This window comes from Dromaius novaehollandiae, chromosome 2 (assembly GCF_036370855.1).
Source record: "Dromaius novaehollandiae isolate bDroNov1 chromosome 2, bDroNov1.hap1, whole genome shotgun sequence".
NCBI classification, from domain to species: domain Eukaryota; kingdom Metazoa; phylum Chordata; class Aves; order Casuariiformes; family Dromaiidae; genus Dromaius; species Dromaius novaehollandiae.
Window position 1 is genome coordinate 67,638,628 of NC_088099.1, and position 22,326 is coordinate 67,660,953.

The window sequence follows — 22,326 nt, forward strand, 5'->3', positions numbered from 1 at the left end:
CCCAACCCCATCATGTCTTGCTTTCATTTTTCTGACCATGAAGACAGGAAATAACAATATGAAACTCCTTTCCAAGGTCTGGCAGCAGCTGGTCTTTCCATGTGTGGCAGAAAATTACTGGAGTCATGACTTGTATGTGGACAGCATGGCTCCGTGGCAAATGTGTCTTTTGTCTAAGCTGTTTCATGGTGTTCTTTGTAATTCTTGGTCCTGTGAAACTTGTTGTTATTGGCTGCTAGTTTAAATGGCAGCAGTAGTTTCTTTCACACGTTTGTAATTCCCCACCTAGTTCCAAAAGAGTGATCATGTTGCTGTAAAGATGTAGATGATATCAGATGCTTGGGATAGCATCTGATAATGACAGAAAAAAGTGCGGGGGATAGGGAGAGGGGGTCAAGATTAGTGATTTCTGACAAAAATTGTCAGGAATCTTCTAAATTTTGTTGTGGTTTCTTTCTGAGGTCTACTATTTTGCCTTTACCTATTGTTAGGTAGTGTTATTTGTATTGTTAGTATTATGATAAGTCACATTTAAGAAGCTGAAAAGTAATGCAACCCAGATCTCACGTAAGCATCCAGGCTAGCTGGTCTTAAGCATAAGGAGTAATTTTCTATTGTGTGCGTGTTTTTCCTTTAAAAGCAGACTTCTTGCTGTCTTTGATTTCTATATTAATTTGGAAAGCATGTGCCAAGAGAAAAATTTATTTCACATTTGTTTCAAATTCAAATTAAATCCCTTCACCCCCAACCAAAGAATTTGCGGGGGGAAGGCTTGGTGACTTTATCATGGCTTGATCTCATCCTGATCAAAGGCCAAAACTTTTTAGTATTGAAGGGAAGTTAAAAATAAGAATTAAAAACTGTCTCTGATTACTGATGGAGAGCAGTGTTCTCCTCTTTCTTGTACTTGTAAGGAAACGCTACAAAGAAGCCATTTATGCAGTCAGGGTAATTCTTATCTCTTCCCACTGACTGGCTGTGTCTCTAATTTTACCTTAACACTTGGGCCTGTGTCCTGCCCGCCTAATTTGATTCAGCTGAGCCATGTGCCTGTAGGAGTGTGCTGAATGATTGCTTCCTGCGTAGCAGGGGAGAGATGTGGCCATATCCGAAAGGCAGTGCAGCCTGCCTAAGATACTAGTTATCTCCTTGATACAGCACTCGCTTTTCCCCTGTCTTCAGGGACTATATAGGGTGACTTTGCTTCTGGCTTGGTGCAGCAGAATAGATGAGGGGAATATAAATAACTAACATTAGTTGTTTTCTTTTTTTTTTTTTTTTTTTAACTGTAAGGAGACCGCCTAGAGCAAAGAGAAAAAGGAGGAGACTTAACTGAGGTTAAAAGTGGAAGTTTGCTGTCTGGCTATAGGGCTGAACATAAGTGCTTGCACAGCATTCATTTCTTTGAAAAAATCCCCTCGAGAAAGAAGCACAACTGCACTTTGCACAACCTATGTAAAACTTAGCAAATGTTTGGAATGTGTTTGGAAGATTAATAGCATCATAATTTTCCTCACCCTGTGGGTTTTTCCCCCCCACCCCCATAAAGCGGTGTACTTGTGACTTGTCAGGTTGTGTGTTATATAATTGAGTTGTTATGCCAACAGGCCATGCTGAAAGGTGTTACATTAGTGATGTCTTTTTCATCCTACTATGCTTTGATCTCCTGCAGTAAAGTGGAAGATCTAACAGGGGAAAGTTTTGAAGATGAGAGATGAATTTTGCTAATCCACTTTTCATAATCCTTATGAAAAATGTCTTTCCTTATCAGTCAAAAAAGATTTGATAGCTGTTGTCTTTAGAAAGTCTCATATTAGCAGGATTGCAAACTACAGAATTGTTATGAAATATTTTACTGGCATGTTATGAAATATTTTACTGGCATGTTTTGAAATGTTGTTGTAAGTGCTTTAGATTAAATGAATGAAGATACTATTCATCTTTTGTTGTATTTTCTCACTAAAATGTAAAAGTTAGTCATTTGCAATTGCAAGAGACCACTGTGCAATGGCGAATATTTGCTATACTTGTGTTAATTGCTCTACTTTAATTTCAAATTATTGAAATTCAATGCAACAGTCAACTTAATGCAAATATACCGATTCCAAGCATTACATAGTGCTGAAACAAAAGGTAAAAGTATTGGCTCACAGGATGCATGAGTTGTGGATGTTGGAACCCTTTTGACAGTAATGATAGCAAGCTCTGCGCAGGAGGCTGTTTGCAGAGTTGGGGGAAAATATAATGTAACATCTTTTAGAAAAGAACAAGGGCCTGTGCTTGCCGCTTATTTCATCCCAAAGAAATCAGAAAGGTTACTGCGGTTACCCAGGGATGTCATCCAGCAGAATCTTGCCCAAAATCTTGTGTTAGTTCAGCTCCCCACGTCTCTGGAAAACCCTGCTTACAGTAAATTGCCACCACTGACTAGTATTGTAAGAAATATTCACCAGGTCTGATTATATTTGCTTTATCTCTTTTCTTTACGACAGCTTTGGGCCAAATCATGCTGTATGTTGATGGTATGAATGGAGTAATAAATCACAATGAAACCATCCAATGGCTGTACACTCTTATTGGGTCAAAGGTAAGACATGCTCCCACATTCTTGTTTTATATGTTTGCAGTGTTTTTTTTAAATGCATTTTATTTGTATTATGTATGCATTTAGGGTTTAAACACACTGTGTCTTAGGCTCTAAATGATTACACAACTCTGCACAGAAATGTAGGCACACTGGACTGTTATTTCTTTTATAGTATTTTATGCTATTGGCACATACTTTGTTTTCGAAAGCAAAGAGTGTAGTCCTTGTTATTTTCTGTGCTGTCATTGCAGTTGATGATGGAGAAGATTACTTCTTCTTGCAGTTGTAGTTCCCAGGATGCTATTTGCAGGTGGGATTTGTTGTATGTTTTGTCTTGCTTTTTTCTCCCACTTTAGTTCTATGAACACAAATCCTTTTCTACAGTTTCTTTTCCATACTACTTGACTGTGCTTGGTGTAGGGGGAGAACAGTTTGTAGTGACTTTCTGCTTGTGCCTAAAGGGCCTTAAAAGATGAAGCCTAGTGCCTGTCTGCAGAGGGTACTTCACTGACCCCTACAAACAAGGAGGCAACAACTGAAGACCTGTATCAAAATATATGCTACTCGGGTTGTCCGACCCAGTGGAGCAGTAAGTTGTATGGTGCGCAACCCCCTTTTTAAGGATTTCTATCCTGGAGGTTGAAAAGGAAGCATAACGTAAATTCTGCTAATACTCTACCCCAAAGGGTTATAGATAGGGCTATAAACCCAAAGGGTTATAGGTAGGTGGAGCCACAATTATACTATTCTACCATGTGTTTGCTCTCAAATCTGGGGATGTTCATTAAGGTCTACAGGGAGTGCTCCCGCTCCTGTCATTTAGACCTGCTTGGGACAGACCTGAATGACAAAGTAGCTAGAAGAGTGTATGTTGGCTATTACTAACAACTTTGAAAGCTCTTCCATAATTGGTGGAGCTGAATCCATAGTTAGAAATACCAGGAAATTTCCAGAGACTTTTTCTGAAGTGGCTGAGCCATGATAGTTGTTGCTAGGTACTGTATTGATATAAAGTCATAGAGATACTGCTGCTTTTTCTTTTCTTTTCTTTTCCTTTTCCATTTAAAATACCTTTTGTAACAGAAAAAGAGCTTAGTGTCCCAGGGACCTTTTTTAGCCACTACAAAATTTTTGCTACAATGTGCAAATTTCACCCCTGCAGAAGATTATCAAGTCAAAAAACAGATGCTACAGTCTTACAAGAACTGATTTATTCTGAGTTGACTAGCGATATTGGTAGATACATAAAAATAAAATGATAATTATGGTTATCGAATCTCAGCCATACAGGGCATGGTTAAATGAGCAGAGCATGCTTGGAAGAAGATTAGGAGAAGATTTTCCCCCACGTAAAGTGTTCCACTGTTGGCTGGGTGTTACACTGGGCACTTTGCCCTCTTGAAACATGTAAAGTTAGCCGCAGTTGGAAAAAACATGCCAAAAGAGAGAGAAGTGGTTTGCTTGGTATGGACCCTCATTTTCTATGGAACAGATGAGAGAGACAAGCAAAAAAAGGGAAAAAGGTAACCACAATGTGCACGATTACTTTAATTCTCTAATGCACCTAATGGGAACGGGCTGGGGAGTGAGAGAAACACGGCTGTATTGCTACCTTGCACATTAAATTCTGTTTAGGTTTTCCTGACCAAAGTACTTTAACTCTCCTTAAGCTCCTGTCTCCCTCCCCCATAGTCAGCCCAAATGATTATCTTCATATCCTGGCTCCGTGCCTGCAGCTAAGGAATGCAGGCAATGCGCTTTGAATAGTTGGGTTTCAGGTAGCATCAAAGTCACTTTTTCATTATTATTTGACTGTGTTGGAAGAGAGCTAAGTCCCCGTCTGTGTGCCAAAACTTAATCGAAAGTATGACAAGCTTACTATCAGAATGCGTGATGTAACAGCTGCTTTATGCACTTAGAGGTGGGTTTGACTTTCTGTGAAAATTGAATCCGTGGAATTTCAACATACCTACGGTCTAATTTGCAGCCCTGCTATGCTGGTTCTTTCTCTGCAGCCACGAAGGGGAAAAATCTGTTAACGCTGCTGAACAAAAAGGAATAGTAAAATTGCCAATTAAGTATCAGGACAAATCCCTTTAAGAGGAAACAGAAGGAATACAGTCATTCAGCTACCGCAGCTGTAGCTGGACACATTGTTTCTTGTCTTCTCAAAAAGTCTGAAGAGGTTTAATAAACTCAGCGGTAGAGCCAGTTGAATCTGTTCCGCTGCAGATTTTTTCTGTCAAATTTTATAATGGTTCTGACCCTTTACTGTTACTTGCTCTGTTCTGTTCATATAGGGCTGCTGGCTCTTTCTCTATTGCTCGCTTAGAATAGTATATTACTGCATATGCTTTTCCACGTCAGGACACACTTTCAGCCAGAGGACCTTAGGGTTTGTCCCACACAGCCATGCAACAGCTATTCTTTTGGCACCTGCCTCCGGGTTCACTCTAGGCACCTAGTGATACTTCTGCATAGAGACAGGGGAACAGGTAGAGGATTAAAAGTGGAAATTAACTAGAAAGAAGGAACATAAATGATTTATGGAAAGCCTGTCTTGATTGTTGCCATTATATTCTTCACCCTTGCTAATTCTGCTGTGGTCTTAGCCTTCCAAAGCATCAATAGATGCTTATATAGAAGGATTACCAGAAGTTGCTGGTAATTTTAACAATGTGTTGTCAAGATTTGCTCTGAACTCGGTTACTGGGGAGATGGTTAAAATTCCAGCGGTGTGGCTGCACTAATACTGCTGCCCTTTTACTAGGTAAGATGCACCTGTAGTGTCAGGGTGAGGAGTTGAAAAGAGGGGAGAAGGTTCATCTTAGATGACTCACATTTGCTAGTGGGGGAAAAAGCCTCCTATTTCAACTCGGTATTATATAGGTGTTAAATTGGAAATAAGAAGTTAATGGCACCCTTCTTCTGCCATGCAATCTGAAGGGAAGAGCATCTAGCAGCAAATCTCAAACTTGTAGGGCCACTGCCAGTCCCTTGCAAGACATGTCCAGCTACCATATGACCATGGCAATGTGATTTCCTTTCTGCAGACTGGCTGTAGATCCCTTTGCAGTCATCAGTGGCTCATAGATCCCTGGCATAAAATACTTAGCGTGTAATCCCAATTTAAATGCGTATCACTACTATTTCATCATTAATTATAGAGGCAGCAATTCAGCAGTCTCTCCCTGTTGAACAAAGCATTCAAGTATGTACTTAACTGTAGGTGTATGGTTATGTTCTGTTGGCTTCAAGGGATCTTTAATACATAACTGAAGTCAGCAGCATACTGCTGTGATAGTACAAAAGAGGGCTATGGCAGGGCCAAGGATCTGGTCGTATTATATAGGCTGGAAGTTATGTATATAGGAAATATCTATGTCAACCAAATTTTCCTTTGGCATTCCTTGGTGGCGTGGAACACTGATTCAAGATATTTTGCTTTAACTCCTGCCCACCAACAAAAAAACCTGAGTCAATGAATCTAGGTAACACTACTTTCAGAATTTCTTACCTCCTCAAAAATACTACTTAAGAAAAGAAAAAAGTGGAGGAACTAACTTGTCAAGGATCTTGCCATAACTGTCGTAATGTAAATCTTGGTTCAGCTTCATAGCATCTGAGAAATGATGCTCTACCACTTTCTCGGGATTCCTGCCAGCTGTACGTTGCTGCTGCTGAGGTTAGAATTATGTTTTTGCATCAAATTGCAAGTTATATTTAGCCTGGTTGTAAAGGGGCCTGAAGCTTGTGTTCATGCCGGCAACTGGCACCCCAGAGCTCTGTGGTGGGTCACTCCCTGGTAGAGTCCCTGGGTGATGGTGATGGCAGGGAGCATTGGAAAACTTCTCCTACCTATAACAAGGGACCCGAGGTTGAAGACGCATGTGTACTCAGTGATACCGAATCCTTTTAATGTACTTTTTCATCCGTTAGTGCGTAGAGGTTAATATATGTTAACTTCCACATGCATCTGTATTCACTCTGAATTGTTAATAGAAAGTATACAGTGCCCTACCTGATTTCAGGGCCTTACCCTCTCCAGGACTAGTTACCAAGTGTTTACAACAAGGTACATTTCTGAGCAAAACCTCTTGAGCAAAACCAGGTGTGTAGGTTGTCCACTAGAGGAAGCAAAAGCTCTTCAGCATCACAAACCTGCAAGCTTTTGCCGCTTTGCACTGGTCTTCAAATGCATGTGTAAGGCATGAAGTGCTCCAAAACTGCTGTCTGGTTTCACCTCCCCCCGGCCCCATTTTTGACTGCTACTGATAATGATTATTTTTTCCCCATTTGATGATCCAGGCTGTTCTAATTTCCCTCAGGAGAACTAAAGCCCCCTTTTGGCATTGTTTTCGGTGGAAAGTAATCCATTTTCAAAGTGGTGCTGGGTAACCCCAGAAGACTGGGTGGAATGCTAGGCCTTGGCTGATACAACAAGGTTGATTAAAGATTCCTATCTCACATATTGTTTCAATTTTTTTTCTACTTTGTTTCTGTATGGGTCCTATATTGCAAGGTTAAATATGAATTTTAACTAGCAAGCTGTCCCTGTGCCCTGTGTGAATCTTTTGCTTCCTTTGCCATTAAGTGAGGACTTTTCCAATATTTTAAATATAATCCAAGCCAAAAGAACAACAATCTCAAAGCAAAAGAAACAACAAACCACTTTTTTTAAAAAAAAAGTTCAAATGGGACATAGAGAATTTGTTTGTTCCAAAACAAAAATTATGTTTCCAAAAGAAAACAATTCAGTAGAACTTTTTTCCTATACAGTTTTAGTGACATGTTACTACATTAACACTGCTTTTAGTTCATTTTAGAAGAATTTTGAGAGAAACAATATGCTTAGTCATACACAGCACTAAACTTATTTTTACAAGTGAATCAGTTAAGATATGGAGAGAGAAATACTCAATTTAAGCACTTGATTAAATTGGTCTGTGTTCCACAGATCACTTGCACATGTGCGCAACAGAAGTCGTATGATATTCTTTGCGCTCCTTGTGCCTTGAACTTGGGCTTTTCTTTTTCTCAAGAAATTTCTCACCAAAACTTATGCAAATGGATGTTAAAGTGGATCTGCAAATGTATAGCAACACGTGATTTACAGTCAGGGAGAAAGTTACAGATGAAAGGGAATTAAAAGATATGAATAGGCCTAAAAATAGGATCTTGAGTAACAGTGAAGCCCAGAACATGTTAAATCACCACCAGAGATTGGACGGTAAAACCTCTTTATGAGGTTCTTGGAAATGTGATGTATTTGCATCTCATTAATTTTTCTGATAAAATATTTTGTAGATCACTGTGCGTATGGATGGCCTATCCTGGGTTAACATTGCCTGGTTGATGAAATGGCACGTATATAGCAACTATGCTGGAGCATTATCTTGTGCATTATTCTTAATGCACTTGGAAGGTGATCTAGAGAAACTTGCCTGCTAAAAGTGTTAGGCATTCAGGACAAATCACGCACCTCAGAGACCTACTTTAATTATTTTCACATGCCATCTCCTTGGTAATTAATGAACTCCTTTGCAGCCCCTGACAAATGAGACACCGTATACAGCTGATGCACAAGCTATATATACGTGACACCGAAGCTCTCGCATCCAGCTGAAACTCGGATAAATCAGTATTTTCTTTCTGTTTCCAGGTCTGCCATAGGCAGAAATATCAGTGAGGTGCCAGTCTCTCAGGTTCTCAGGCTCCTTTGCTTACCAGGAGAGTCTGAAGCAAAGCGGAGAATCTTACCTAGAGTCCCCAAAGTAGCGTGGTCTCGGCCGTCCCCTGTACTGTGCTGAAGATCTCGAGCTGTGGGGAATAGGTGTGACTGTTTTGAGTTCAGCAAAATTGTGAACATCCATACCAGTTTAGGCACTGTCTCTTAAATTCAGTCTGAGATGCATTTAGCCATTATTATAAAAACGGTTGTGTGAGGGAGAAACAAAACGCAGGGTTTATAGGAACTTAACTTTCCTACTTCCTGCCTTTTAAGAGCCTGAGCCAACACTTGCTGAAGCTGATGGAAAACTTCCCCAGGTCTCTCAGTCAGAATCTGTAGCTGCACTGTTGCATGAACATAGTTTATTTTGAATTGTATTTAATTAGTGCTTTGAAGATAAGGATCAGGATGTTGCAATAAACTTGGAATAGGATAAGCCAGCTAGTGCAGACTACATTATATACTCACTTTGGTCTGTTCTACGTAGCAGACAAGCAGTTTGCTGCTCTTTTTGCCATATTTACAGGTGAGGTTCAAATTCATTCCATCAAACATAACCATTTGCAGTAGTCCAGTCCTGCAGCAATACGTATCTCTGTAGCTCAATCCGTTGCATTCACTGAGCATTTTGAAGGCATTTTTACTGATTTTTCTAGTAGTGTTCAAAGTGAAGTCTTGTAGATTAAGACCATGCTAGAGAACAGCTCCCCCACATCATGACAGAGATCTGATTTCAACTCATTTGAAGTGGAGAATGACAAAATGTAACATTTAACCACCAACTGTGTGGTAAGTGTTCAGGCTCAGGTTTTCACCCAGACTCATCTATTCAAATGTGTATGAGACAATGGCCTGGTAGTAATGAGTGAAACATGTCCAAGTATATCCAGAAAACACTGTACATTTTTACAGATATACAGATGTGTTGTACAAGAAAGGCATGAAGAAAGAAAAAACAAAGTGTTACACTAGAGCTAGTGTTAGTGAAACAAAAGGAAAAACAATGTAAAATCAGTGCTAGCTTTTAGAATCGCGTTGGTCTCTTTGACTAAAGAAGTTCAGAGCTCACGGATATATTATCATTCAGATGTGAGCAAGTTGCTCTGCAGCCTGTCCTAGCTATTAGGATTTCCTGTTAGCTGTTCATATTTTCTAACAGATGTTCAGTCCAGGCTTCCTGTGAAGGGGGAAGGTGGAGGTTTGTCTGTATCGTGGCAGCATGTGAGTAAAGCAAATGGAGCCTACTTGTCTTTCCAGCATGCCTGAAGCCACCGTTTCGGAGAGTCTTTTGCTGTAAAACCAATTGCCTGGACGAGAAGAATAGCAAACTCACAACCATTCGTGGGCAGATAGAAAAGAGTGAAGAACTACAAGAAAGTTGCTCTGAGGATAAAAAGCAAATGGTTATAATCCAGATTTATAATGCAGACCATGAAATGCAAAAACTGTGCTTCCCTGAAATATTTACACATATCTAAACACAGAAATCAACTTGACCAGTATAAAACACATTGCTGACATTATGCCAAACCTTTTGAGATAACTAAATCATCATTTTGTATGGTAGAAATAGTGTTAGTCCTAAGTAAGGAGTTTAATAAGCTGCATTTTAAGAACATGTTTAAAAATTAAAATATGCAGTTATGACTGAATCTCTGCTTGAACTACTGTCTCATGTACTCAGGTGCATAAGCTTCAGTATGCAAGGTTACCTGTTTTCTGGTCTCTGTCGTTCTTAGGTGATGCAGAGATGCATCTTTTTTGGTAGTGGCTGTGAGGCTTGTCAGAGGGCGTGTGAATTGTTGGAAAGCTTTGATGAAAAATGGAGGGAAACAGCTTTTTTGGTGCATAGTCACTTATTGAAATGCCACCAAATGCACATATATTAGCTTGGATCTTCAGCTAAGGTGAAGTGATATAGTTCCTTTTAGCTCATTTAGTAGTTGAAATAAATATATGCAAAAAGTCCAGCTCATGCTTCCCAGTGCAGTACTTTATTTTTTTCCCATCTTTTATTATCGTAATCATTCTCCTTTTGTCTGGTCCACCCAGTAATGTCACTGTCCAACTACATGACATTATCCAGTTTTGCTAGTGTTGCAGAATGAGGATGTGAACTGCACAGGTAAGTGCCTCTTTGTGCACAGGCTTGCATGTGGCCTGAGTAGAAATGTAGGTGTCCTGGTAGGAAGTCACTTAGCAGTCCTTCCTCATTCCCCTGAGTCCTTTTCTCCAAGACTAATACTTTGTATTGCCAAACTTCACAGCTACTGATATTGGAAGAAGAGCATTAAAGAAGCACACGAGCAGATCATCAGGCATTTTCAGTCTAAAATGACCTAGGGCATTATCAAATGTGGCTGTACTTCAGAGCAGCTGTTGTGCAAGACTGCAGGATGACTGATTCTGGTTTATGTAATTATACTCATCATTGAAAATCAAAGTCTTAGGCACATGTCAGTAGCAAGTGTCCTTTGTACCTTATCCTTCTATCCCCCCAATTTCATATAGCTCATTTCAGCGAGCCGGTGAGTAAGTGCTGATTGCTCTATCCATCATAGGAGCAATTAGGAGATGCACTTTTATAGAAGCAGGCCTTTAGTCATGGTGAGTGGGGGGATTGGGGTTTATGTCTGCATCATGTGTGGCAGGAGAGAAGTATACAAGATAAATCAACATAAAAAATGAGAAAATGGACCATGTTGGATGAGTGTGTTTCCAGAAAGTGCTACGCACAGGTACTTCATTGGTATTTATTGCCAGATTGTTATAGAGATGTCACCATTCCTTCTCCCCTGCACATAGTGAGACTAATATAAGAAACAGACTCCTGAGGCTTAATTAAGTGCCCTGAGTTTTAGACAGAGTTTTTGGTAGTTCTGTGCCGGTGTGTGTGCTGAGATGATGCCTGCAATTTGCAGGAAGAAAGGTGGTGGTCATCCTTTTGCATCCTTTTGTATGTATTAATGTTCTGGCTTTTTATGGCTGTTAGAGGGCATTACAGTCAATTTTGACTTACTCCCTCAGGTTTGAAGAATGTAGGTAATCTCTCCTTATATTAACAGAGCTTTTGATTTGCCTTACATATTTATCGTAATACCCTGAGAGAATTCATTCTGTGACAAGTGTGGTGTAATTGATTTATAAGATATGGGTAAGGTGCTCTTGTTAATCACTTCATTTTTCACATTGTTTATAATAACCATTTGGAGACCTAGACCTTTGTTACCAAGTTGCTTCTTCCTCTCCCCTCTATTTTGATGATTATTGAATTGTTATTAAAGATTTCTGAGAAGAGCCTCACTGTTGGGGTTGATCCTTTTTCTAAGAGAGCATGTGTTTTGCAGAAATGCAATTACATTCTGCAATTGCAGAAATGCAATTACAATGAGGAAACAGCAGCAGAAATTTCACACAAACTTGGTCCAAACTTTTGGCTGTACAAAGATCTCAGATTTCTTTAAAAGTATGAATTGAACCCACTGTGTACTCTGTTTCTGCAGATGTGAAGCTTATATGATCCTCCCTTTTCTATAGAGCTCTGCTGCTTAATCTTCTCTTTTTTTTTTCCTAAACATCCTAGCTTTTTGGAGCTAGGAAATTCCTTCAGATAGCAATGGTGTTAGTCAATACATTGTCTTTATTTTTCCTCCTAAGTTAATCGCTGTTCTGATTGCCAATATATGTGCAGTAGTAGCATCTTGCCTACAGAAAAGAAGATGGTATCCAGCATTTTTCCAGCATTATGCAAACCAGACTTAGGACAGTTCAGCCTGCACAGCCATGAATATATAAGTATTTTGCTTGTAGCTTAGGCTGGAAGAATGACCCAGCAACTAGGGAGGGAGTCCCCTACTTTGGGAGACCCAGGCTGAATCCGGAGTCCAAGCACATTCTTGAACGAGTCTCTGAATCCCCCTGCACCTCAGTGCCTCATCTGGAAAACCATTTTTGGATTTTACAGCCCTAGGGGAAGAACGTGAGGGAGTGAAGGGACAGATTATATGTGTTAAAGACAGATGCATAGGTGAAAGTTGAACCTAATACTAATTGTTACCATATCTTTCTTTCTGACATCTCTCACAAATGCTTGCCATTCCTTTATTTAGATATAGTCATTCTTTAAAGCAACAGTTACTTGCTTGAAGGTACCTGGGCAACACTTAAAAATATGCTGTGTCAAAAATGGAAACCGTGTGATGGCTTTATATTAAACATGTAGTGCATGCCAAGAAACCTCTGAGTCGCGACCAGCTTGGGTCCCTAACGTTACCTCATGAGGTTGTTGCCCTAGGGACTCATCAGGGTCACCTCTTAGATTTTACGTTGGTCTCTCTGGCTACGTGATTTAGCCCTTAGGAAGGAAGCTGTCTAGTAAAATGTGTGGACTTTGATTATTTTTCATAAGATCAGTACTGAGATCAAAAGAAAGGCCTTCTACTCTGTTTTCTTTATTTTTTCTTCCTAGTCTCCTAGTTTAGATAGTTTAAATCATCAAGCTGCTTCAAAATGATTTCCAGCATACCAGCTGGTTCATTAACTGGTTCCACGATACACTGAAATGCATCTCAATTAGACCTGCTGCGTACTGTTTGTTCATCTTCCAGGCTTCTCTGATCGTACCTACTCAACAAGAGGTTCAGGTTCTGCCCCTCGCTGTTTATTATTTTTCTTCCTGAAGGCCCCATTAAAAAATATTGTTCAATACAAAAATACTGTTCAATACCTCAGCCAATGTGGAATTTTTATAGATCAGTTCCTTAAATTTTTCAATTTCCTCTTTGCATTAAAAGACTGTGGCAATTGTTTGTTTTATTTTCAGCATAAAGTAGCTGCTTCCTTCTTTAGTTTAGTAATAGCATGGTAAAGCATCCTCTTCAGAAGCCATTTTTGGTCCACTGCACTTTAGATTTCAATGTGTGGTTGTCAAAACGCATCATTGTTGAGATTTTGTAGGGGAATGGCCGCTCCTCCCCAGCTCACAGTTCAAACACTCCCCTAACAGAGCTTTCCAAAGTACGGGCTTGCTTGCAAAGTCTGGAGGGAAAGTGTCAGCTGAGACAAGAGACCCCAGCCAGTGTTAATGTATGAGATTGCTCCAAAATGATTATTCCCATGTGGGCTGAGTTTCCGTTCGCCCTATTTTCCTGCAGAAGGAGTGAACAGAATTCTGCTCTGTCGAGTTTTTTCCCCTCTGCATCTCCGGCTGTGTAACGCTGGTGGAGCCCGCAGTGGTTTGCAGTGCTCTGTGCACGGATCACTTCTCCTTTCTGCCCCCTCCGTTACGGTCTAGCTTGCCCACAGCCACACTCTCCTCAGATTTGATGTTCATGGGCCACCAGACAAGATCTGCAAACTGAATGCAAGATGTACTTGGCATCATCACCTGATGCAATAACACTGCATTTACTCATTTTGGGGGTGGTTGTGTTTAGCTTTCTTTTTATCCCTTTTGCTCAGAAGGGTGGGTTAGGATTATTCATCATCTTTTGGCTAAACTGACATGACGTTATGTGGAACAGATGGACATCCCTAGACGGACAAATAAGGGTCACGGCCTTGCGTTTACCTCCAGGTCGTTAGCTCAGCATGTTTTGACAGGTCTGAGCAGTACAACCCTGATCTGCAGTGGTTATGATACGGTGGGTATTACAGCCCTGATAGTGTCCTGCTATGCCAGTTATTCCCTAGTACCAGCAAAAAAAAAGAAGCCTAAAAAGGCATCCTCCTGATTTTCTTCCCTTTCAGGGGGTTGTCCTCTAAAGCTTTGCCTTTCCCTGAGGAAATGGGTTGCAGTTGGATGGGGAAAAATATTTCACTCCTTGTTGGAATTTCAGGAGGTTTTAGATTTATCCTCTCCTTTGAAGCCATGCTGCTAGTTTGTGAGTATGTGTCTGTTTTGATTTTAAATTCTGTTTGGTCGATAAAAATTAGTTTGCTTGAATATCCTGTACCTCCAGAACCAAAGGTGAATGTGAATTTGGAAACCTTCAGGGTATCTGTTAATACCTCCTGCCTTCATGCAAGGTTGTTTCCATCCCTGCTCAGATATGGGCATGTGCAGATGAACATTTCAGGCACAAACATTTTCTCTGACTCTTCTGGGGAGTCAGCATACACTTTACAGCAAATAGCAAACAAGAAAAGAGACCAGGCAGAGCACATGTCTAGTGCTACCAAGAAGCAGAAAACGCTGCAGCTGTTCTCACGAGGAAGGAAGAAAAATCAGTGAACAGTGAGAAGGCGGGGGGGGGGGGAAGCTTTCTCTGCCTCTAGAAAAGCCATCCCACAGCACCACCTAGCAGACAGTATTGGGCTCGGATGCACACGAATAAATGGGCCTAATGACACACTAAAGTAAAATGTTACTGGGCTGAATATAATGCTGAGCAGGACTGTGTGCCGTCTGACAGCTATTCCAGTTAATGTCTAGCATGGGTTGTTGATGCAAGCTGGGGTGTGCTGTCCATTCCTCATGCAGTGCTTGCCCTTTCATGTCATACTTGAAGCCTGATGTAGCTAATTAATCTTTGCATATTTGATGAAACGAATCTTCAATTTTTGTGTCTTTATACACTGGAGTTAGTGTCTTTGGCCCCATGTTATGGCTTTTAATGCACCTACCTAATCAGAGCGAGGGCATTTTCAGTCGCGTTGCAATTTATTTACGCTCTTAGTTGTATTAGCCCAAGCTGCTAGGGCCCAAAATTACTGTTGTTCCTCTCCAGATTTTATACTGCCTTTCAACCTTTAGCTTGCTATCCTAAGCAGGTGGATATAAAAAGCTCCAGAAATATGCAGTCTTGTGGGAAGCTGTGTAGGTTCTGGAAGGATATATTCAGGGATATAATTAAAGAGGCATTTTTGAGTATAGCTTGTAATTAGTTATGCTGAACTACAGCAGCACTGGTCTTCCTGTGAATTGTATTGTGGGCACAGGTTAGAAAAAACATGACTGTGATGGGTAGGAGTTGTAGGAGCTTACAAAGATTTTTAGTTTGGCATTGTGCATGTGGGCGGATCTGCTTTTCCCCTCAGAGGCAGCACAGAGAAATCTCTGGCAGCAAGACTGAAATCCATTCCCTTCCAAGTTCTGAGATTTTATTTTCCTGGTCAAAGCAGAGGACTGGCTATCAAGACTCTTAATTTGCTCTGTAGCATTGGGATAAATCTTTATTATTTTTTAAATTATTCTTCATAGCAAAGAACTATACAACTAAACGCAGGTGTGGACACCTAAAATAAAAAATTCTGACTTTCAGGTATGTTGAGACTTTTTTTTTTTTTTTTTTAAATGTGCTTATGCAGTACCTTGGAAAATAGAGAACCACTTTTATCTGTTATTTCCACGATCATTGTGACACTATCTTTCAGTTCACAGTTTCTCCACGGTAATTCTGATCTCTTTTATGGAATTGTATTGATATTTAAGTAAAAGTTCCTCATCAAGTGTTGTGAGAGCCTACCATGAAGTGTTTTGTAAAAGCAGGAAAAAGAAAGCAACACCAAGAGTTCTCTGTGATTTTAGTACCCTAATAAACTCACCTCTTCAAAGATGGTCGTATACTGTGTTGAAAAGGTCAAATCTCAATTACATTTGCTTTTGGCTAAATATATAGGAACCATTCCCATCTACATTACACAGCTACCACAGCATATTTCAGTTTGGCTTTCTGCTGTACAAAGGATCATTTTATGCAACAGTTTATTTTACTGCTTTCATGAACTGCTGCCCCTCATTAGGGCATCATTGTATTTATTGATTTTTCCTGCAGTTAACTCTGGACTTGAGAAGAAAGTGGAAGTATAGGTGGTAATCTGTTGTGGTTACTTCAGGAACAGGAAAGGGTTTTAGGGTTATCTTTTTTTTTCTTTTTCTTCTCTCTCCCACTTTCCTTCTGTGTCAATCCCAGTAAACTGAAACAACAGCCCCAGAGTGAGCTGTGATGCAAGTCAAATCACTGCTGATTATGATCTCCTGCTTCCACGGCTTCAGCTCTTTGAATGACCGTGGCGATTACTTGGCTAAAAGTTGTAAGTTATGTACAAGTCCCAGATGCGGAATAATTCTGACGATAATGAAACTGAAATGCACATTAATGTCCCAGTAAAGGCACATCTGACTATGCAGTGGCTTGGTCAGATGTGTTTTGTTCTCAGGGTCAGAATAGGCCACCGAGAGGGAGCAAATGAGGAAAGATCTGGGCTCCCCTGTGTGGCTCTGCTGGCTGCCCTCGGCACGGCTGCTGCACGGTGAACTTCCACAGTTCTTTGGAAACCCTGCTGTAGTTTTGCGTGTACTCCCAGGAACATGCAAGCGTTTTTGTCGTGAGAGAAGGTGCCAGTTTGATTTCAGTTATCTTGTTATGTCGCTGCTGGGTACTTTTGAAGACGTGTGTATTCGGCAAAAACGGCCACGTTTCAAGAGAGTTGAGAGGATGCTCTGTGGTTCTCCCTGCGCCCTGTTATCTCAGTGTGTAGATGAGGGACTGGCTGGGCTCGTCGTGGAGCTGCGTATCCAGATTTCCAGGAAAGCAGGCTGTAGAGAGCCTTGCACATGCACAAATGTGTAAGCTCAGAAGCCTTGTTGGCTCTGTCAGCGCAGAAAATGAGTTTCTGAGCACTGAGTATTTAGCGTAGGCATGTTCCAAGTCTACTATATGGAAAAAATGTTTCTAACCCTTCCAGTCTGTTGTCAAACTAGACTGAAATTTAGGATTGCTGAAACCCAGAGAAACTGAAACCCAGATTTTGTGAGTCTGTCACTGGAGGTTCGTTAGCAGTGTTGGGGGTTAAAGTGCTTTCCTGTGGTCGAGCTTGAAGATTGCCTACCCCTTTCCTCTCCTTTTGCTTTCCATTTGGGTCTACAACCAGCAAGGTGGCTGCGCGAACACGTTACCATCAAGTAAGAAAGATGGGGCTGGATCACACTGCTTTATTCTGCCATAGCTCATCTGTATGAGCATTTCCACGTACAGCAAACAAGCAGTAGCTTATATCTCAGTGAATGTGAGCTATACCGGCTTACATTTATGTGCAGGGAGTGCAGTGAGATTGTAAATGTAAGACATATGGCTAAGAAGGTATACAGTCGCACAGTGACTTGCGTATGCAGCACTTCAAATGAGTGTTAGGAGTAAAACTTGGGGTGAGGTGAGAATCTAATCTGATGTGAATGAGCCCTCTTTGATCAGACTAGAAGGTTAAAAAGGTTAGCGGCCTGATTTTCAGAAGATATCATCTGACATTCCTGTTAATAGGAGGTGGAAACAGGCAGCTGCTCAGAAAGTATGGTGTTGAATGTCCAAACTGGGAGCAGTGTGAGTCAGGAGATCGTGGTTAGGCATTGAAGCCAGCTCAGCCTGGAACCTCACACACAATGTTGCCCTTACTGTCTGACTTCTCATGTCACCAGCAACTCTGAAAACCACTCGCTATTTTTTAAATGCTTGGGAAAATCAAGTCACTTAAACAACAATGTCACAGGTGTGTGCTGTTATCCCAGACTACAGCTGATGTGTAGAGAGCTACTAGAATTATATTTCATGAAAGGCCTTACCTTCATGTGATTTGTGAACTGAAAAGTGCATTTGGGGCATCTGTGTGGGCGTCTGAACTACAATGTATGTAGTATTGCTCTGTTATACCAAAGTTAGGTGATTGTTGCTATGTGGTGAAAATAAAAAGCATTATGAACCTTTTTGCACCCTGATGCCCTTTTCAATATATACATGTGGGGGGAGGGGGGGGTGTGGGAGGGAGGGAGAGAGAGGGCAGCAGAGAGAGAGGGAGAGAAAATAAGTTACAGATGCCAGATTTTGTAAAAGGAGGTGCGTTTTAAAAAGAAAAAAAAAACAGGGCCAAGGGGTTCTTCATTTTTCTCTTGTGCTCTTTATGTAGCTATTATCATTTAATCACATTTATTCACCCACAGGCTCTTTGTCCTTTTTCTCCTCTAGTGATACACATATATATGTATCTCATAGTTCAGAAGAAAGCTGTTAAAAGCCTAATCTTGTGTATGAGTTATAACAAAGTAGTACAGATACGCTTTTAGTCAAACTAGATTTGAGAGCTGGACATGGTAATGAAACTGGGTATTAGAGTCCTCTTAAGGAAGTTGATGAAGCTGAAGTTGATACTATCTAATCTGCAAGCCTTTGCAACAAAAGTGAACCGTAGTGTGAATTAACTCCCAGTTCAGGTTTGGGAGGCCTTTGCCTTGTAGAAACATTTCCATTTTTACCGTCCAAACAGGAGGTCATGAGTGCACTTTGTACTTCTTTCTCCTTCCGGTGATTCTAAACCAGACACCCATCTTTTCTGTTTGTATGCTTGTTTGGTTTGCCGTAGAGTGATGTTGCAGAGTGAGAGCAGATGTTGCAGATTTGGGTGATGCAGGTTAGAGGAAGGAGGTAGCTTGGGACAGAGGAATTGCATTTTCTCTTTGAACACAGAACTTTTTCTTTCATTTTAAGCTGAATTACTGAATGTTTTCCAGAATACTTAACTGCCACTGTGATAAGAGAGTACTGTTGCCTACTGTAATAACATAATATAATCTTGCCCTTTTCCAGCTGTATGCAGAAGTTGCATATCTGCTAGCATTTATGAAAACCAGAAATTAAAATATCTTCATCTCTGTCCTATTTCAATGGAGGAGGCATAAATCCCCACAGGTGCTCAGTGAGGGACACTACAGTCCTTCAGAGATTCAAAGGAGAAGAATTCGAATAATTTGAAATTGCTACTGCCTTAGCAGTAGTGCCTTAGCTGAGATGTGCTTGCACCTCCTTAAATGAAGTTTCTAAATGCTAGTGATGTGAAAGATGTCATCACTTAGCTCAGAAACCCACCAAATAGGAACATGTCTGGGCTCTGGTACATTTTGTTTTCATCATGGAGACCTTTGGATGTAGACACAAATGTTTAGACTATACCGATGTGAATTAGATTTGAGGCTAGCAACCCTGCAAGCCGTTGTATTTTTATTTTCATGGGAATGTCAAGGAAATCCTATGTTGCCTCCTTTATCTGGGAAAGGTTTAATGTTGCTACTTCTGTGGGGGAAGGAAAGCCTAATGAGCCCAGCGCTGTGCGGTAAGCACCAACCAAAATGTTTTTCATTTCTGCTCCTCGGACCCTCCTGTGTTATCTCCTCCTGTAGCTCTCCCCTCTTTGGGATGTCCCATGGCTGACGCTGTGTCAGTCCACAGGTTCTTTCTGCATCCTTCGCCCAGCTCCTTTGTCTGTGATTTTGTTGTTGATACCATTTTTTTTTCTTTTTAAAGAAAAAAGCCAGGGAAGAAAAAGAGGGAAATTGGAAATAAGAAGGCAGGGTCATTGGAAGGATTACTGTGCATCCAGTTTCCTCTCAGTATGGGAAGACTGTGAACTAAGGGGTTCGCAGAGTTCAGAGGCAGATCTTTCCCAAGTATCATTAATACAGTAATTCCTTAAAGACCTGCACCTGGGAAGGAATGGATGGCCTCAGGTTGGGCAGCAGCTCTGCTGTAAAGGCCCTGGGGGTGTTGGTAGGCAGCAAGTCGAACATAAGCCAGCAGTATGCCCTGGCAGCAAAGATGGCCAACAGCGTGCTGGCCTGTGTTAAAAGGAGCACAGCCCATAGATCCAGGGAAGCGATTATTTGATAGACCACATCTAGAGTATTGCATCCAGTTTTGGGCCCCAGTACATGAAAGATGTTGATAAATTGAGCAAGTTCAGCAAAAGCCACCATGACGTTCAGGGCTGGAGCGCTCGTCCTGTGAGGAGAAGCTGAGGCACTGGGGCTTGTCAGAGTGGAGAAGAGACAGCTTTGGGGGGACCCAACAGCAGCCTCTGTTCCTATGGGGAGGGCATCAACAATATGGAGAACAGGCTCTTCACAGCAGCGCATGGCAGGAGGACAAGTAACAATGGACATAACTGAAAGGAGAGAGGGTCTGCCTGGGTAGGAGAAGGAACTTTTTCACAATTAGGACTGTTGAGCAGGGGACCAAGTTGTCCAGGGAGGTGGTGCAGGCTTTGTCCTTGAAGGTTTTCAAGACCAGACTGGACAAAGCCCTGAGAAGCCTGGTCTGACCTCAGAACTGACTCTGCTTTGAGCTGATGGTTGGACTAGAGACCTGTGGAGGTCTTTCCCAACCTAAATTATCCTGTGATTCCTTAACGTTCTTCTGGATTGCACAGTTCAGTGTGCATCAACCTTGAAGAATAAGGAAAGAAACACAGCATTCAGAAGGGGCACAAGACCTGAACTGAAGTGCACATTACAGTCATGTCAAGGTAATCAATATTGCCAGAAAACTCCCTGATATTATGGTGATGGGTATAGGTGATGGGCTAAATAAAATCATGATCTGTCTGTCCATTCATCTTTTCTGCAGTGGCTAGTAGAAATTTTTCTCTTTGCTTAAACGTTTTTGGTACTTAATGTTGCACTGGCTACTGTCTGCTCACATTTACACATTTTATGGCAAATTAGTGAACCTACAAACTACATATGGTGATGGTTATATGACCATATTATGAGCTCTCAGGAATGAGTATAATTCTTTACCATTGCATTAATGTTCTCAAGATTGTATCTCAAAACTTCAGTTTTGCTTTTAGATGTTCAGTGCAAGTTAACTATATGAATGTTCATGTGCTGATTCAGCACACATTTTCTTTCTGGCTGTTTTACTTCAGTAAATGTCTTGTGTGCACAAGAATTAATTCAGAAAAGATATCCTGCCCAACAAAGTAAAGTTTTTAAAAGTGGTCATTCTACCTTTTTCTTTAGGTGCTAAGTGCTTTTGTATTGAATCTTACATATAGTGATGGTTACAGGAATGGAATAAAATCTTTCCTTGATAGAGATTTTGTATGTAACATAAGATGCTTAGAAACCTGTCTAAATTACTTTCTCAGTAAACAGAGTTATTATATAACTAAATGTCTATTCAGTCAGCATGGGAATTTTCAAGCAGGATGAATGGAAATTTAATTCCATTCTTAAGTCAGTCTCTAGTTTTTTTAAATTCTTCATACATGCAATATAAGCCAATGCCCCCCCATATGTTTGCCTAGTAACAATCAAGTTCAAGGATTTTAAGTGAAAAAGTTTTAGCTACTGCATTCAGAGCTCTTGTGTTCTTGTATTCAGTTTTTCAGTCTGTTATTGGCTTGTGTGGAAACCTCCTTACCTCTTTGTCTTTTTGTTAACTGATCCTAATGATACCTCTGTTTTTTTCAAAAGTGATATAATATTTACTTAGTGAATTATCTACGAGTGGTTTAAAAGCCTCCTTGTAGGTATGCAATATGAACAAAGTATTCCTCAGGTCTGTCACTGTGGATAAATATAAACTGAACTGAAACACAGCTAAAAAGTTATAATGAGATACTTTTCCTTAATCAGTTTGCAAACATTTATATATATATACACACACAGACACACACATACATTTTTTTTTTTTTTTTTGGTGTAGTTTTGTCATACTAGAAAGTGAGCACTCTCCTGACTGTAAAGTCTTTTTATGAGGGTATGAAAAATAGAACGCTTGGATATGGCCTAAAAAAAAGATGTTATGAACCGTAGCATTAAGACTGGGAAAGCTGTGACAAATGGTTGATTGCTGGAAAAGTGCGACCACTTTCAATGTGTATATATGGTCCTCACAAAGCAGCTTTATTTATTAACTTCGTTTGGCAAGTAGTCGAAGGGTAAATAAGCGGGTCTGGCTTTGCAGTCAAACCATTGCTTCAAGGTTCCTTTTTGGTGCCTGATAATATGCAGAAGTTTAAGAGTGGAGGAAAATCTTCAGTCCATACATACAGTGAAGGACAAGTGGTCTTATGGCTGCAGTAGTAAGTGGAATATATATCCTTTCTCTAGTTTTACTTTAACAGTTATTTTTTGAAGAAGGGCTTGTGGTGTTTTTCTTCCATGGTTTTGTATGTATGATATCTGTTCTTTCAACAATTTTATTATTTCAGTAGTTCAAAGCACTAGTGTTTTGTT

The 22,326-nt window shown here is 40.6% G+C and overlaps 1 protein-coding gene across 9 annotated transcripts in view; it reads left to right on the forward strand.

Moving 5' to 3' along the window:
- FHOD3 (formin homology 2 domain containing 3) overlaps nt 1–22,326 on the forward strand; it is a 409,852-nt gene that overhangs the window by 241,503 nt on the left and 146,023 nt on the right. For all 9 annotated transcript variants that reach the window (XM_064506705.1, XM_064506703.1, XM_064506709.1 and 6 more), the window contains exon 6: nt 2,493–2,587. In XM_064506705.1, the coding sequence (XP_064362775.1) occupies nt 2,493–2,587 (95 nt within the window). The remainder of the gene's footprint in view (nt 1–2,492; nt 2,588–22,326) is intronic.